The sequence below is a fragment of the Melanotaenia boesemani genome, chromosome 6 (genome assembly GCF_017639745.1).
Source record: "Melanotaenia boesemani isolate fMelBoe1 chromosome 6, fMelBoe1.pri, whole genome shotgun sequence".
Taxonomy (NCBI): Eukaryota; Metazoa; Chordata; class Actinopteri; order Atheriniformes; family Melanotaeniidae; genus Melanotaenia; species Melanotaenia boesemani.
The window spans coordinates 11,449,930-11,468,557 of record NC_055687.1 but is presented as its reverse complement, the minus strand read 5'-3'; the positions used below and the strand labels follow the sequence as shown (position 1 = coordinate 11,468,557).

Sequence of the window (18,628 nt, the reverse complement as noted above, 5' to 3'; positions counted from 1 at the left end):
TGTGCATGTTTCTGCTCAAACTGTCCGAAACCGACTCCATGAGGGTGGTTTGAGGACCCGACGGCAACAAGTGGGGCCTGTGCTCACAGCCCAACACCATTCAGCCCGATTGGCATTTGCCAGGGAACACCAGAATTGGCAGATCGGCCGTTAGCGCCCTGAGGTCTTCATGGATAAGAGGAGGCTCACATGTGACCGATGTGAGAGAGTCCGGAGGCACCGTGGAGGATGTGCTATTGATTGCAAACATCCTCCAGCATTGGTCAGTGATTGTCTAGGGAGGCATATCCTTGGAGGTCCACAGAGACCTTCATGTGCTAGCCAGAGGTACCTTGACTGCCATTATGTACCGGGATGACATCCTCATAGCCACTATCATACCGCTGCTGCAGTGGGACCTGGGTTTCTTCTGATGCATGACAATGCTCAGCCTCATGTGGCTGGACTGTGTCAGCAGTTCCTTCATGATGAAAGCATTGACGCTATGTACTGTTGCTACAGCTGTGTTTTAAATTGCCCCCGGGGACAAATAAAGTTTTTTGAATTTGAATTTAAAGGTGATAATATTTGTCTATCCAAACGGTTTACATTTTAGCCAAGCCACGCCAACTTTATGTATAAAGCACTTAACAACAGCTGCTGCTGCATAAAGTGCTGAACATAAAATAACTTAAACATTAAAAGATATAAAAAGACATAAAATCAGGTAGAAATAAATGGAAATAAAAGGGAACTTCTTTTTTTATGAAGATGTAAAAGTAATAAAAAGCACTAGATGTGAGAGTTATGCAAAGTTACCTGCAAAATAAAACACTGATGAACCTTGTGATTTTCTCAGTCTTTGTCCCTGCAAATGCCCCCCCCCCCCCCTTTTTTTTTTTAATTTCTACATCCACCCCTGCTTCAGAGAACAAGATGGTTTAAAAATTAAATAATAGAAAATGATAATAAGTTTCATATGAAAGTGTTTTATTAACCCAGACAAAATGTTTAAAAACTTTTCATGAAGGCCACTCTGAAATGAAGTTTTTATCTGCATAAAATTCCTTCCTTCAGATACTTTTGTTAAATGCCACAGAGATGAAAATGTTTGTGTTTCCACTGAGAATCAGTTAGAATCCAGAGCCGTGTTGTTAAAGAAGGTTTTGTAATCTTTCTTTAAAGGTTTCACTGGGTGAAAACGTCAGAATTTCTGTCAGTAAAATCCCAGTTCATAGTAGGAAAACAACTCTGTATGAATAAATTGGGATTAAAACCTTCTGATTCTTATCACCCTGCTTTTATGAGCGATCCCCTTCTGTGACTGTAAGGCTCTGCTGTGCCCTTGATCAAGAGTTTTTAATCACAAATACTACTATATGCACCCACGAAGCACAGTTACTTTCTATTCATGAACACAGCTCAGTGGATGCTGATGTTTTCAGCTTGTGTTATCATGTATCTCTCGTGTGTCTAACTACATTTGTCCCATCAAATCTTTAGCCAGCTTTATCAAGGGAGCTTTTTACATCAAACTAACAATTGGCAATTCAGCATGTAGAAGCAAGGTCGCCTCTGTCGGTGAGAGGGCTCATTCCTACTGACTGTTCAGTGCAGCAAATGAGTGCATGAGAAAGGAAGTGGCAACAGAAAGATAACAGCTAATTTAGGTCGTCATCTAGCTAAAACCTATATTATTTTACTTTGGTTATTTTATTAAATAAATATACGAGTTAATGGTTCTTCTTCTGTTGTGTTGTGCTGGGATGGTTTAAAGTGATGCAAGCCTTGTAGAGGTGAAAGACTATTTTAGCCTTTTTTTATTTTACATTTGTTTGTTTTAAATTTTGTATATGTATTTATATTGTCATGTAAAAAAGGTTCAGTTTATATAAGATTTTTCTTCTGTTTTTTCCTTCTTATTCTTGCTTTTGGATTATATTTTATCATTTTTTTTTTTGTTGGATTGTATTAAGAATTAAATAAATTTTAAAAACTAAACTACATACTACAGACATGCTCACTACTGTTCCCTACGACCCTGGTGAGCTGTCTTCTTACACAGATGTAGATTATGCATCCAGTGTGGTTTTCCAGAAATAAGATTTACCAAATCCTGTGATAAAGCCTGTGTTTGAGGTTGCAAATCCTTACGTCTTACAACAGAACAGAAAAAACAAGATTACTGTTTAGTCCAGGTCAACAAAGCCAGTAAACCCGCTTCCTGGAATACCCCCTAGTCAACAGTTAAAAGTTATCTTTGAAGTGTAATCGTTTATTGATTTGTTTGCCCAGATTATGGCAATACAAGGATACCCAGCAGGGGGCGTCATGTTGCTGGTGACTTGTTGCTGTGTTTCATATTTTCCTATGTGTTTCCTGTGTGCAGGTGTCAGCGACAGATCCTGATCAGGAAGCTGATCAAACTGCCCTCCGCTACTCTCTTCATGGCCAGGGTGCAGATGGCGAGTTCACCATTGACGAACGCACAGGAAGAATCTACGCTCAACGTCGCCTGGACCGTGAGGAGCGTCCTGCTTGGAGATTCCTTGTTCTTGCCACAGACGAAGGAGGCGCAGGACTTACAGGATTTGCTGATGTGCTGTTAGAAGTCAGAGACATCAACGATAATGCCCCCTTTTTCCCATGTCCAGCTCTGGAAGTAGACGGCTGTTTTGTTGGCCAAGTGCCTGAAAATTCACCTGCTGACACTTCCATCATGGAGATGCGTGCAATGGACCTGGATGACCCCAATGAGGGCAGGAATGCCATGCTTACCTACAGCATCATCAAGAACATTCGCAATGAGATCAACCTCAATCTCTTCTCCATCAACGCCACTACAGGGACCATCTACACAGTTCTGCGTTCACTAGACCGGGAGTCGGAAGACCGATATCTGGTAGTGGTGGAGGCTCGTGATGGAGGAGGTCTGTCAGGGACAGGGACAGCCACTATTATGGTTTCAGATGTAAATGACCACCCACCCATTTTTACACAGAGGGTCTACACCACTCAGGTGAGTGAACCTGCTTTAAACGCAACTTGATTTTCTTTCAGCATCATTAGTACTGATACATCATATACATCTATGTTTTCATCAGGTTACTGAAGATCTCGAGGTGAACAGTGAAGTTCTTGTAGTTTCTGTGACTGATGGGGATGAGGGTGAGAATGCTGTTGTGACTTTCAGCATCGTCGGTGGAGATGAGGACAGGAAGTTCTTTGTGGAAACAGACAAAGTGAATCGACGTGGCGTGATAAAACTCAAGAAGAAGGTCGACTTTGAGAAACCCAATGAGAGGACATTCAATCTGACTCTGAAGGCTGAAGATGCGGATTTTTTCAGCCTGGCTTACTGTCTTGTTCAAGTGGAAGACTCTAATGATCATGCTCCTGTCTTCTTCCCACAGTTCTACGAGTCACCTGCCATGTTAGAAGATGTCCCTGTGGGGACAATTGTTGCTCAGGTCACAGCATCTGATCTGGACTCAGGTCAAAATGGCCGCTTTTCTTACAGTATTTCCAAAGAGTCGGACCCTTACAGTCAGTTTCTGGTGGACCAGTCAGGATGGGTGGTGGTGGCTGATTCACTGGACAGAGAGAAAATCTCTCAGCACAGGATAATGGTCCTTGCAACAGATGCTGGCAGTCCATCTCTCACTGGTACTGCCATTGTAATGGTGACTGTACTTGACATTAATGACAATGGTCCAGAGTTTGAGACCCCCTACAAGCCTGTTGTTTGGGAGAACATGGCAGCACCCCAGGTGGTGCGAATGAATGAAACTTCCCTGCTTCTTCATGCCATTGACCGTGACACCTCCACCAATGGTGGTCCATTCTCCATCCGGCTCCTCATGCTCACATCAGATGCCACCAATTTCAATCTGACAGACTTTAGAAATGGCAGTGCAGCCATCACCACCCTCCGCACCTTTGATCGTGAGCGCCAAAAGGAATACCGCCTCCCAGTTCTCATGATTGACAGCGGCTCTCCTCCGATGAGCTCAACCAGCACACTGACAGTTGTTATTGGTGACAGGAATGACCACCCCCACTTACCTGGACACACCAACTTTATTGTCTACAGTTATGAAGGTATGCTTTTGTGTTTATTGCTGTGCTTAATATTGTAAGAGTACAGTGTAGTTCAATGAGAATGTTGTTGAAAATGAAAAATCATTATGAGGTTAAATTGACCGGAGTTTAATTAAATCTTACTGTGTTGTTTTATGTATGTTGAATTTGAATTTACACAGTGTTTTAGAGGAGATTTCAAAACATCAAGATACAGTTTAACTTGTGTGTCGGGATGAGGCGAAATAAATATCAAGATATCAGTTATAGGCCATATTGCCCAAACCTACCTGGGGATGTTTTTTTAGTCTCGAGTATCATGGCATCCATAAGTAGCGCATACTTTGGGACACATTTGTGTCTGTACACCAGTATTTGAAAGGGGAATATTTCAGTGAATTACACATTAATTAATGCCTCCCTCTTTAGCATTGATAATGATAGTAACAAGCACTTTGTTATAACTGTTTCAAAGTGCTGCACTAAAAGAAATAAAACAATATTTATTAGTTAATTAAAATAAGGCCAAATATTTGAGTGCAATGCCTATTGCAAACCCCCAACCAGTTATTCTTTTGTCATCTTTGTTAGTCCACATTTTCAGCTGTGTTGTCCCCAGTTCTGAGGGATAAATAACATTTCCAAATAGCTAAATTGCTCTTCAAAAAGTTACTCATGGGTTTTAGGCCATAGCAATTTTCGGAAAGTGTGGATGCAAAGTACACTGATGGCTAGCGGTAAAGTCAAAATATTTAACTTTTTGTTTCTTTACTTTTTTGGGCTGATATTCCCTCCATTCTAAAGCACCTTAAGTAAGAAACTGGCTAATTTTGGACACAAACATTGAACAGCCAAAGGAAAAGGAGTACATGTCGCCTTGGTTACAACTTGAAAGCTGCGATTTGCAAAAATTTGATGGTCTCACTTATTGTGACTCATTTCTTCAAACAGAACAAACATCATATAAAACATAAGCATGCCTGTAGGATACCTAAATTTATCTAGAATGTGCAAGTGGCAGTAATTTGTGAACCATAGCACTGCCTCCATTTCAATTTGAGCAATATTTGCAAATTACTTTTTAAATGGATTCTAGGCCTTTCCAGCATTTAGGATCAAAGTGAACGGTGGAAATGAAGTAGTAAGCTGATGATGCCTTTTTCTTCACCCTTGTACTCGTCACACCTTCTAAATTTAGTTCTTTCAGATTTTATGATTTATTTATTTATTTATTTTGTTTATTTATTTAAATTTTTGTTGTTCCTGCAGTATTTTATTTCACTTTGATTTATCTGTGAGCTACACAGTGCAACCCAACACATTGTACTCAAGCTAAAAAGTTGGGGTTAGGCAGCCTTGCTTCAGGGCAGTCTTTTGCTTGTTAGAGAACATTTGTCATTCACTCATAACTGATTTTCCCAATTGGTCTTCAGACTGGTGGCTTTCTGATCACAGATGGGCTCCTTTAACCTTCAGGTCCGCTTGTGTCCCTCCCACCTCCTCCTGAGTGCTAAGACTGTACTTGTCACAGTCGACTGCTCACAGCCTCCCGTTGCAACCCGCATCACTTATTTAGCATTTCTTACCATCTGTCTGCTGCTGTAATTTGCTGGAAAAACTAAAGTTTTCTGTAATGCATTTTAAGTAGATTCCCTCTCTAGGGGCCTTTCCACATGAAAGTACATTAACCTGCTAATACGAATCCATCACGTACCTCGACAACATGCCATGAAGCAAACAATTAACTCCAGCTTAACTCCAAGGCTTGGCAGGCACCTAAACAGGAGGGGTTTTTAAAAGTAGCTGATTTCATGGCTAAAGAGATTACAGCACTGTGTTTAGCTTTTTGTGAGTGAGGAGGAAAAACAGTGAAAGTGATTCTAATGTGAGCACATCCTCCTGCTGTGCTGTGGCACCATGACCATGCCTGCCAATAAGGCATAGTCCATCACCTTATCTCTTTAAAGAAGCTTCTATAGTCTTCCTTTCACTTTTAATATTTAGGTTGTACCACAGGGAATCCTTGTGTTCAAAACTAATTCCTCTAGTTAAAATATTTTTAACTTTTTTCGTGTCTTCTACTTTCCGCCTCCTGACAGGTATTCTCCCGACGACAGTACTTGGACAAATTCAATCCCCTGACCTTGATGACTGGAGTGAGAAAGTATTCCGGTTCGAAGGCAAATCAACCAGGTACTTTGATCTCATCTTGTGAAACTTTTAAAGACCTGAAAGGTGACCTGCAAAAAGAGTGATGGTGTTGAAAGTAGAAATGGATGAGTTATATTTCTGCATGATAGACAAGTAAAATAGAGGGCCTTGAAGGAGAGCAAGGTCTCTTTGTAATGTAATAAGACAGCAATGCAAAGCCAAAGACCCAGGAAGCATTTTTAGTTGAATGGCTGTGTTCAACAGTGAAAAAGTTAAACATTAGAAGTTTAAAGACAATGATTAAATAATAGTCCATAACTTAGTGAGATTTTTTGTAAAGAAAACATGTATCCAGGCTGTACTAAAACTCAAATCCCTCTATTACAAACACTCGTTCATAACCTGCTGAGCTACACATCCTACTTTTTACATCACAGAACTCCACAATCATACTGTGGGTTTCTAATCAAAGTTTTTCTATGTCTAAATCATATTTTATATGAAATATTCTTTGTGTTCAAAGGTCCATTCTTACAAATTTAATTAATTCTGAAACAAATTCATGAAAGATATGTTGTCATTTTCACTCAAGTTAAAGCAAATGGTAGAAATAATAATGATGGTTCAGTTTTCTTTTGGTCTTAAATAAGGTACAAATGCAGAGAAGTAGAAATATATAAATAAAAAGCAAAGTTGGATAGACAAGGAGAAAAGTACTTAACATTGATGCAATGAGGTGAAAATAAGAGATAAGGTGAGATAAGAAAGTGATTTATGGATTCTGAGAAAGAAAAAATTGTAAACAAAGATTAACAATAAAGAAACATGATAAATGGATCACAAACAAGACAAAATAAAATTAAGCTAGCAGACGCAGATAACAACGTCGCTACGAAGACAGATAATTCATCACAAAGGAGTGGGCAGGACAACAGGAAAGTAAGGGCCTGAAAAGGCCTAGCTATTGATATTGTTGAAGAAAATGACAGAAACGGTTAAGATAAATATTTGGTTTTTTGGGTTTTTTTTGGTTTTATAAAAACCTATTCTGTTATGTGTTTAGAAAAATAATGTGAATCAAAACATAACCTATGAGAACAGAAGGTAAATTTAAACCAGTAGAAGGGTTTAGTTCTTAGTGTAATATACATAAAGGATCGAGAAACCAACTCCGTAACTCGGGCTATCTTTTTTTCTACGCTGCCATTGAAAACACTATGAGGAGTATCGGATAAAAGAAACCAGAGAATGGCAGATGTAAAGCAATTTTAGGATGTGTTGGAACCAGCATAAAGAAGATCCCCTTGTAAAGTTTCTCCTCTCATGTCTCACAAAGCAGAACAGCAAAAGGAAAAAAAAATGAAGAAAATAAAAGCTGAACGGGAACTGACAAATTTAAAATGGAGAAGGAGAGACAGTACAAAGGTGATGTGGGGAAAAAAGATGAGAAATCAGAAATAGAGACAGTTTGAAGGGAGAAACAAAGAAAGAGGGATAGAGAATGAAAGGTTTAGAGAACAGGGAGGAGAGAAAGATTGGAAAGGGGATCTGACTTGTCAGGAAGAGTGCTATTAATACTTCATAACCACTGGTATTGAAAATTCCCAGTGAAGCGCAGCGAGGGCGCACTCATTTTGTTTGATGAGGCAAGGCTTCATGCAGACTCATTGAAAGGAGAGCCTGATTGCGCTCCCTGCCACCTTTTCTTCTAATGAGATACCTACAAGGAGGGACAACAAGGGACGACGAGAAACGGCGAGAACAAAGGAACCGCCAGGGAGAGAATTACCATAGATGCTCCTGAACCAGCTTCGCTCATCACTGTATCCAGGAGATAGCAATTTGTTCACAGAATGGCTTGAGTTTAGGCTGAAGGTTATTTACATATAGAAAAGAAGAAAACCGAGAGAAACATAAGAAGTGCAAAGATGAAGATGAAGAAGTCCCGATTGGCCAATAATAGCATGTCACCTCACAGAGCGTCAATAAAAACTGCATGTTGCATATAGAAATGAGAAGATATCTGCACCCTGCCTCAGTACAAAAGACTGTTTTGAATGTGTCTGAGATTTATATATTTTTTATTTGTTTTTTGTCATTGAACTGCTCCAGTTTGAAACACTTGTTGTAAGAAAATATTTCAGGAGATACTACGTTATCTCCTACAACAGCACCAACAGACAGGCTGGACTCTCACTGGCTTCAGCTTGGTAACGGCTAATTAGCCCGCCTGGTCTGGTCTCTAAAGGTTGCTGCTGCGTGAAGAGGTTAAGCAGTTACATGACCTTGTGGCACAGATTCTGGACCAGGTTTGGGACAGACTCTGTCACACAGTCGTCTGCCAGTTTTTTTTCCAGATCAAGAATCCCCACATATGGATCCATGTTTGACAACTGACCTCCATCTGGTCATAGTCGGATCTAAGAAATCCCATCAGAGCAAGATTTTATCCAAATTTCAGATGACATGGTTAAAACAGGAAAAAAAAAGATTAGATTAGAAGCATCAACTCAGGCTTGATTTTATTTTGTTTGATTTTCTGTGCTTTGCTTCAATATCTTAGTAAAGAAATAAATCTCTGCTGTCTTCGATACAAGTTTGGACGTTTCTAATTATATTTGATACTATAAACTCTTTCTAAATTTTTGTTTTCATGAAGCTGTAAAGAAATATTTTCCCAACATTTTAACACTTGTTCATTTGACAAAACCCAAGAGAGATTTTTTGAAGAACCATTCTTGATAGTAAAGTTGAACAGACCAGTGTTGAATGTGTTTACGTGCAGCACTCTGCAAAAGTCTTTTAAGGCAGATTAACTCTTTTTCCCCTAACATCTGTAATTATTGGCCACACTTGATAAAATTTTTTTAAATGTTATCCAACTCCCATTTGAGACAGCCACTTTGAACGTTGTTCAAAGTTTTCTTCAGACTTTGCAGGAGGTTTTAAAAAAACATTGATATGGGTCCCTGCCATCACTCTTTTTGGCTTTTAGCCCCCCTGCAATGGGACTCTAGTGCTAAGAATTAGGGGAAAAAATCCAAAGCTCCCAGGCCAAAGAAGTACTCTGCATGGAAACAGACCAAGAGAAAACATATGCTTTAAAGATAACCTCAATTTGGCACACTCATTGACAAAACTTTTGTAAACACGTTGTAAACACCACCTCTGGTTTCTGTCTCAAGCTCGACTTGTAAAGTCCGCTATGAAAAAGGATTTGTTCTTGGAATAAAATAATAATTATTCATGCAGAAGAAGTAAACAGAAATAATCTGAAATCTAAAAAAAAATCTTTTTTCATAAAGAAACAAAATGTAAACAACATATTTTAAAAAGAGATTAAAATGTTTTTGTGTAAGACCCTACAATTTCACACAACATTTTCCATATTTTTTTCACCTGATTGTATCTGTTTTGAGAAACCTAAACTAATCTTTCTGTCTCTCTGTTAGGTTGTTCAGTCTGAACCAGAGCTCAGGTCAGCTCAGTATCAGAGAGGGAACCCCTCCCGGCTCGTATCGCCTGAGAGTGCGGGTGTCGGATCACACCTGGCCAGACGTCACTTCAACTGCTCAGGTTGATGTCATACAGCTGCATCAGGACGCGTTGCAGCAAGCCGCCTCCATCCGCCTGAACAGTGAGTCCCACTGTGACAATGATGATATCCAAATAAACTTTCTCTGAACAAAAAAGTAACAACGCTTTTAAAATTGCATGATGACATTTCAACCAACTGACACAAAAAGCACATTTGCATGGTCCTGATTGTTGCCATAGTAATGGGGCAAAGTGCTGCAGGGTCCCAGTTTGACGTTGTCAACATCCCCAAGCTCCATCAGTACCAATAAGACAGAAAAGAACTCAAACTCTTTGTTATATTGTCTCTTTCTTATTCTCTTTGTGTTTTATTCCCACCGTTGATTCAGTGTTTCCACTGCTTTTTTTTCCTGCTTCTGATTCACCTTGAAGATTTGCCCGTGCAAATAAATAAATATGTTTTCCTTCTCCTTTTCTCTCAGATCTGACAATGGAGGAGTTTTTCAGGACCAGCACTGGTAGTGAGGAAAGTCAGTTCTCCCGTCTGGGTCGGATGTTGTCTCAACTCTTGCAGACTTTGCCAGAGAACGTTCAGATCTTCTCTGTAGGTGATGCAGGCCGGCAGGGTGAAAAGGCACTCAATGTGTGGTTCGCTGCACATGGCTCTCCGTACTACAAGGCAGAGAAACTCCACGGCTATGTGGCAGCCAACAAACCCAAGGTGAGGACAGCATTAAAATACATTTGAATTTACATTTAGATATTTTATCTGCCCATACCAGTTTAAAAATTTTATAAATTCTTATATAAATTAATCATTTTAGTCTGTAATCTTTTTTTTCCCATTGGTCTTAGAATTTATTCTTTGTAACTAAAGAGCTATCTTTTGGACTTGCAAGATTTTTGATTTTTTATCTGAATACAGTTCAGCAGGTACTAGATTCATCACACATTAACCATTTCACACTCATACATGTTCATGTTAGTAATGGTGATGCATATTTAAATATATTTAAATGTTAACACATTGCTCCTGCAAGTGCCCATTTTTGTGTTATACTGCCACGTATTCATACTTTGATTCCCATGCTGCACTGGTGTACATGAATGAATATTTCAAGTACATCAAAACAACAGCACTGCTGATTTCACCTCACTTCTGAAGTTTATAAACCTTGTAAACAAATGTCAAACAAATGCAGTACATGTACATACACTTAATCCACTGAGCATGGTCATAATCAAATCTCTAACTTCCATCAGTTTCTCAGCTGATGTTTAGTTAATACGACTATAAAAAGTTCATAAAGCTAGCAAAGGAACAAAGAAAGCAGAACAGTAACAACATAAAGTAAAACAGCTATACTAGAATATTTAGCTAATTAAAGAAAGACAGATAAAAAGTATTTATATAAAAAATTATAAGATGGTACAGGACATCTGCAAATTAACAAAATGATAATAGATTATATTATATTGAATTAGCAAATATAAACATGTTATTATAGGAACAAGCAAGGTTTTTAATTTGAGGCCATGTTGGATGCACCCATCTTATGTGACAGGGCTGCCAAATGAAACTTTTCTTGAAAGAGTCACCTATTCAAGTCATGAAATCTTTATTTGTCCTATTAAAGTGTCTGGACAGATCCAACTATAGATTAGATCTTACAATCTAATGCAACTTGTTTCAAAGATATCAATTCACAATAAAAGATAACGGTAGAAAACTCTGGATGATTTAAAATACCTTGGATATCAAACACTGAAAAAGAAAGGCAAAATGTTATTTTTCTCAAGATTAGTATTTGTGGCTGATTTAGAACAAGAATGTCAGATAAACAGTGAGTTGGCACAAAAGAATTACACTGAACCTAACTTTGGAGCTAAAACTGAAGCCCCTGCCTGGGGAGTGTCAACTGAATCACAAAAGTCCAAAAACAGAAATACACACAGAGACAGGAAACCCTGAGGGACTCAGATGAAAACCTCTCACCCATAAAGACAACAGGGGAAAAGAATCTGGATGACAAGCAGGGAAAGGGGTGAATTTGGCAACAGACAGCAAATGACAGCAAAAGGGGGAGACGACAATGAAACACCAAAGTGCATAAATAACATTAAGGGAGATAACTGATGCAGTTAGACATCAGATCAAAGAAAGATGCTGCCATTCTCTGAAATTCTCTAATATGTTCAAACACTGTTCATGACTTCAGTGCTGTTGGTTTTAGTTTGCACTAGGACTTGTTGTCATATTTGTTTTTATGCTATTTTAGTTGTATCGTCTATATTTGTTTTTCATTAAGTTTTACATCAAGCTTAAGTTTTATTATTTGTATATTTAGTAGTTTTTTGCTACACTGAAACAGAGCTTGTTTTGTATGTTTTGCTTGTCAGGCTGAATTTAGTTTTAATTACTATGTTTTTTTTTTTATTAGAATAATTATTAATCTTTTTTTTCATCAAAAAATTTGATTAGATAAATTAAAGTAGGCTATGATTGTGTTTTACTTTATGTGTTAAGCTAACGTCAGACTTGGCTTAGCTTTGGTTATCCACTGTCACTTCTGTTTAATTCAAACTTTTCTTTCAGTTTCAGTTTAGATGTTTTGTCCTGACTTTAATATAAATTGTGGTATTTTGATTTAGTGTAATTTCCTTTTCTTTACAGTCAATAATATTGTACTATTTCTAGCCTGAACTGTTTACTGTAGTCTGGCATAGTTCTTAATGCTAATATAGCTTAAAGGTCATTTTAGTTTTTGTCCTTTTTTTCTGTTTTTTTTTTTTTTATTATCATTATTATTATTTCTGTTTTAGTTTTATTTATTAGCATTGTTAGGTTAAGAAAAGCATTGGCTTTCCTTGTTGTAGTTTTAATGCTAATATTAATTGTGTGATAATGCTAATTCATGCTAGTTTCAGTTTGTTTCATCCTACTTTTAAAAGACTGAGACACAGAGTTTATAAACAGTTGAAATATTTTTGTTGTTGTTGTTGTTCAATTGGTTGTTTGCCATTGACAAAGTGGTTTCTGCACTTTGTACAATTTATGTCAAACCATTATTTTCTCCTGTTTTGTTTTCACTGGCATTTTCCTCTGTAATCTTACTTGTTTGTGCCAGTTGGTTAGACACATGCTAGTCTTATGTTTTTGTTGGCCTTATGTTTGTTTATATCAAGCCTAAGTAAGTCTGTTGTTTTAGTTTCTTTTACTCATTTATTTATTGGAAATAGTTTTCATTTGTAACACTTAAACTCATAAATATGACTTTTTTTCCCTGTTTCTATATCATTTCTGTTTCACCCCTACAGCTGGAAGGCATGTTGGGTCTGTCCATCTCACAGGTGGGTGTGGACGAATGTCCATATACAGACTGCAGTCAGTCTGGAGGCTGCAGCAATGATGTTTCATTCAGCCAGGCTCCAGTGGCTCTCAGCTCCGGAAACATCTCTCTGGTGTCGCTATCGGCTACTTCATCTGCACAGTGTGGCTGCAAGGGCCGAGAGGTAATCCACCTGCCCTGCTCTGCTTACTCTGTGAGCCCCTGCCTCAACGGGGGCACCTGTCAGGATGGATCGCTGGGATACCGGTAGGTGTAAGGGAGTGGTCAAAAGACAATTTTCATTCATGTGATAAACATATAAATGTAGCACTATAATCCATTCATGATGTGTTTTAATGATGAGTTTACTGGCTCAGTTCTCACGTTTTTACTTTGCTTTATTGTCTAAATAGTTATAAGTGTGCAGACATTATAAACATATCTTGCATGGTTAGTACTTTATCTTTAAAACTAAGCTACAACAAAAACACTGTTGTAGCATTTAACACATACAGGGCACATCTTTTTTATAATCTTTCACTCTCTGGTAAATTGAACTGTGCTGGTCGTCTGCAGCTAACTAAGAAACTAGAAATTTCCCATGTGTTCACTGGTTATCTTTATGTATGTCAGACATTTTAAAAATCTAATAATTTCACATGGAGTAATACCACTCCAAAGTATTTTAGTTCTTTTTTTAGCTCAACACTAGTAGGGGTTGCAGAGGTTAAATATTTGTTTAGAAATAGATTTTTAAACTTTTTAGTAGTGTTAATGATCCTTTACCAACAAGATAAACACAAACAGGGGATGCTGGAAATATTAGGCAAAAAATAATGGTTCTCCTGTTTCTCAGATGTACATGTCCTCCCATGTTTGATGGCCCTGAGTGCCAGCAGACCAAACACAGCTTTGGGGGTCAGGGTTATGCCTGGTTCCCCCCCATCAAGCCTTGTTTCCAGAGCCACATCTCCCTGGAGTTCTTGGCTGAATCAGCCAATGGTCTGCTCCTCTATGATGGACCACTCGGCCTCATCCAATCTGGAGAGCAAGAGGACTTCATTGCAGTAGGTGAGTTTACTTCTGAAGAGCAGGTTTGTAAAGCATCATCTGTTCCAGCTTTTAAAACTCTGTGCTTTAAAGTCTTTTCACCTGTTTCTTTTGTTAGCAGTGTGATGTTTTTTTTTGTTTCTTTTTTGAGGTTCTCAGGTTTGGCTGCCCCGTTGCTGTGAAAATACTGAAAATTCAGATCAAAATGTGGCATCCTTTTCCTAAAAGTTTAAACATTATTTTAACTTCTAAGCTCTGTAAGACACATGCTAATCTCACACTCCCAGTGGGAACATTCTACAGCTTGTCCTTTTCAACAAACACAAAACGTTCATCAATTCACTGCTGTAAAGACAGTTTCTCGGTAGAGGAAGTGCTTCATAAACTCTAATGTCAGCTCCCGGCGGTCCTTATATGGCTTTAATGGATTAGCCTGCCTGCCGATGGCCTTTCAAACGCTTCTTGCATAATCTTGTGGCATTAAAGTTATGTAATTATCGAATCCAGGCTGTTGCTCCATGGATCTGGGGAGAGAAAAATCAAAGATGACAGCATCATTGATGTTTCTGAAGCGTTTTTTACTTACATGTTCAATATTGTGACTGTGAGGTTTGAACAGGTCCCACACACACATGAACACACACGCATCTGATTGGGACAGCAGCTGTGAGGTTTATTGGAGGATAAACAAAACTCACAATTGATGGAGAGGTTTTCTGCAGTTGTTGATGGGAATTAGCAGCTTACACAGCAATACAGATAAGCGATGTCAGGTCATGTATTAACTTTTCAAGCACAAGAAACAAAACTTTTTTTTTTTTTTTTGTCTTTTTTTTCATTCTACAGTTACCAAAAAGCACACAAGCATAAGTTCATGCAAAGAAAAAATATCGTAATTTCTACTCTCAAAGCTAAGGGGACTTCAGTCACCAAAAGTATTTTACATCAGCCTTTTACACATTCATTATGGTGTCTTGATGTTATCTCTCCATCCAGAGCTGAGAAATGGGGTACCAACTCTAAGTATAAACCACGGATCTGGAACGCTGACCCTTCAGCTCCCGCCCAAATCGAGCATCAATGACCGACGCTGGCATCACCTTGACATAATCAGTAATGGAAAGGTGAGACAAGTGGATGAATAATGGCTGATAAGTAAATTAATATTGACCGAGATAGACAGATAAAAGTGTTGATAGTTGGTTGGATGGATGGAAAAGATGAAGATGTATAAATACATTTGATTAGCTTAAACTACTATAATTCTATCAGCTATAATTCACAAAATTCAGCTGACTGCAGTAATGTCCAATATTTAAATAGTTACATACGTGACAGGAGTTACAAGATGCGTTACAAGACCTTGTGTCATTAATAATAATGCAGAGACATAATATTTGCATCATGGTATGTGTCACTTTCTTTCTGTGTTCAGAATGTCCAGCTGGTCCTGGACCAGTGTGGTAGTGTAGTAGCAAATGAGCTGGAAGGGACTGGAGGGGGGACTCAGGAGGTGGATGAATCTGGCTGTAAGGTTACAGGAGAGACACCTGGGAACCAAAGGTATGAACAAGCTTGCAAATTTTAGAAAATAATCTGATATAAACTTTAATCTATTTATATTAATTTACACATCTTCTTTTGCTATACTTCATATTTTCCGTCTCCTATTAATTTCACTCTTCATATTCATCTCAATCCTCTCTTCCTGACAGGCACTTAAATGTGTTCCAGCCTCTTCAGTTGGGAGGGATGAAGGAAATGTCTCCTTACCGACGTTACCGAAGCTTCACTGGCTGCATCCGCAACCTGGTGGTCGACAGTCAGGTAGCACTATGCTCTATGTTTGTTTGTTAGATTTAGCTCTTGCTCATGTTTAAGTTAAAGGAGCGGTGATTAGGATTACTATTATGTCTCTTCAAAATGAATGTAAGTAAATGCAATGTCCTCTGAAGTGAAGGAAAAACATCTGTGTGTGTGTGCTTTTCTGCCCCAGACATCATTAACATTTCCTGTAAGCTTGTTTCTTGTCTTTAAATGCAGTTTTAATGTTTATAGGTTTGCATCTGTGTGCTTGCACATGCATGATTTCACTCATCCCAAATCCTTGGTGATTCATTTGGGTTGGTGTGTACCATGTGTGTGTGTGTGTGCTAGAGTACCATGGGGGGTGGTGGTTGGACAGATGGTGGTCTGAGTTTGGCTCATCAGCCAAGACCAATGTAACAACATCACAGTCCAAAATGTAATATAAATTAAAAGAAGCTCCATCTTCTTCTTCATCCTCCTGAAACGCAGCAAGCTGCTGTGGTTCCTCTGCTGCTGTGTGAAAACCTCAAAAGCCTTCATGATAAACCAAATATTCCCATAAAAATACTTCTGACTGCTTTTAAATGAGAAGCTGTATGTGGAAGTACAGTATACTAATATTACTCCAGCACTGCAGCCATTGTAGCATTTTACCCACAAACCTTTGTGTTTTAAGCTTGTTTCCTGTAGTTATTTAAGAGATTAGTATCATATTATAAGTCTTTATGAGGTTTAGCTATAATGAAATGCTAATATTCCAGTGCATAACACAGTCCAACTTGCCTCCACTCACTTTAACTATCAGGTATTTCTCTGCTTCCCTTTCCACTGCAGACAGTACTACCTGAATGGGAACTTCATTAGCCAATCATCATGATGCTCCAATGTGAAATTTCTAAAATCATTAAGGGCTACTGAAGAGACCAAGCATCAGCACAGAAAAAGTGCAACTTTTACAATAACATTTTGCAGACATTTAAACCATGTGCACAGATTGGAAACACCTTCTTCCATTAAGAAAAAGGAATGGTGTCACTGCATTTATGAGTTCAACACTGCGGCAGAGATGCTGCTATTTTACTTGCTGGTAACCAATCCCTGATAAACTGTGCTGTGTTTTAACATAATCTTTTAGTATTGACTTCATCCAATTATCTAAAAAAGTCCTGGACCGAAGTACTATGAGTACGAGTGGCCTTTACACATTATACAAACATAGTCCATATACAAAAAGAAAAAAATTATTTCTAACACAATTAATGTGGTTTTATTTAATTCTTGACTAAGCAGATTGTAACTAGACTAACCTGAAACATGTAACAGAGCTCTAAGCTAAAAGTGATTCAAATTTACCAAGTGCATCCCTTCAAATAATCCAGAGAGTGAGAAGGTGTTAGGATTCTTCCAACAAGCAATATTAGCTGTCTTGCTTTGAAGGTCACGGATGATGTATGAATTGGTATTCTCATAAATGTGATTCAAAGCAGCCATTTTGTCTGATTAAAACTGTATTGGAACTGGCAGTTGATAAAAACTGATCGGAGGTCTATTTTTACTTTCATTGTGAGCACCGTTACTGACTCAGACGCCCTCTGTGAACACTAAAACTAATAGTTTGTTCAAATTTATTTTGTTCAACATCTAAATCCTTTAAACCCTAAGCCTAGTTTCAAATGTATATATCTCTCTCTGCAACCAAAAAGTGTGATTACTTTTGGAGTCACGGCAAGGGGAACACTTGTGAGATTTGCGCAGATGTGTAAATATCATTATTGTGTTACTGGAAAAGAATAAATGAAGATGGCACATAGCAAAATGGAAAAAGTTTCAGGCTTCAACTAAAAAACATTTTAGGATGAATATATGTTCCCTTTAGAATGATGCAGCTATTAATCTTAATCTTTATCAAATCATAGAATCTGAAGACGTGAAGCAGAACAAAACTGAAGGTGAAGGTTTTAGTAAAGTGAGTTCAGGAAAAGTCTCCAATAAAAGCCATTTTGGCACAATCTGTTCCCCAAGTCCTCCAACTGGGGGATGTCAAGTTTAAAAAGGTTAAGGTTAAAAGGGTCAGGACTCTACTCAGCAGTTTATATATTGTTGTCAGGCCAAAAAGCCACACTCTGGAGACTTTAAAGACACCTAAAAAGATTTTTTTTATTTTTCTACCTTCACTACTGTACTTTTTTATGAGTTTTCTGAATAAAAAGCTCTTGGAAATCATAAAAAAACTACTGATTTTAATGTGATCAATCCTTTAAAATGTGTATTGTTTCTCAGACATATCCTCTGGGATGAAATATCCAGATTTCATCAAGACAGTGCTGTTAAATGACTCATGCTCCATGGAGGAGGTACCCTTTCAGTTCTGTAAATTTCACAGCTTTTGACCAAATTTTCATAACAAATGGGCTTTCACAACCTTAAAAGAAGCACCAATTCCATCCTTCTTACACGCTTTTCTTTGCTATGTAATCAGAATCAAATTCCTTCAGAAGATTTCAGAACACATTTTGGAGTTCATGTGTGAACGTAGACTGAGACAACGAAAAATGAAACACAATACAGCTGCCAACTGACACAATGGGCATGTGTTGAAATTTAGTGCATGTCGAATTCAGAATTTAGACTTGAGGGATGAAAAATGCAAAATGAAAAAAAGAAAACAAACAAAAAAAATGACACCACTAATC

General features: G+C 38.1%; 1 protein-coding gene across 1 annotated transcript in view; it reads left to right on the top strand.

Moving 5' to 3' along the window:
• The window catches only part of si:dkey-22o22.2 (neural-cadherin), a 152,661-nt gene that overhangs the window by 125,488 nt on the left and 8,545 nt on the right, over window positions 1-18,628 (top strand). Inside the window, exons 18-27 of the mRNA XM_041988730.1 lie at window positions 2,369-2,998; window positions 3,084-4,080; window positions 6,159-6,252; window positions 9,663-9,847; window positions 10,230-10,468; window positions 13,066-13,343; window positions 13,933-14,147; window positions 15,123-15,250; window positions 15,562-15,689; window positions 15,842-15,953. Coding sequence (XP_041844664.1) covers window positions 2,369-2,998; window positions 3,084-4,080; window positions 6,159-6,252; window positions 9,663-9,847; window positions 10,230-10,468; window positions 13,066-13,343; window positions 13,933-14,147; window positions 15,123-15,250; window positions 15,562-15,689; window positions 15,842-15,953 — 3,006 coding nt within the window. The remainder of the gene's footprint in view (window positions 1-2,368; window positions 2,999-3,083; window positions 4,081-6,158; window positions 6,253-9,662; window positions 9,848-10,229; window positions 10,469-13,065; window positions 13,344-13,932; window positions 14,148-15,122; window positions 15,251-15,561; window positions 15,690-15,841; window positions 15,954-18,628) is intronic.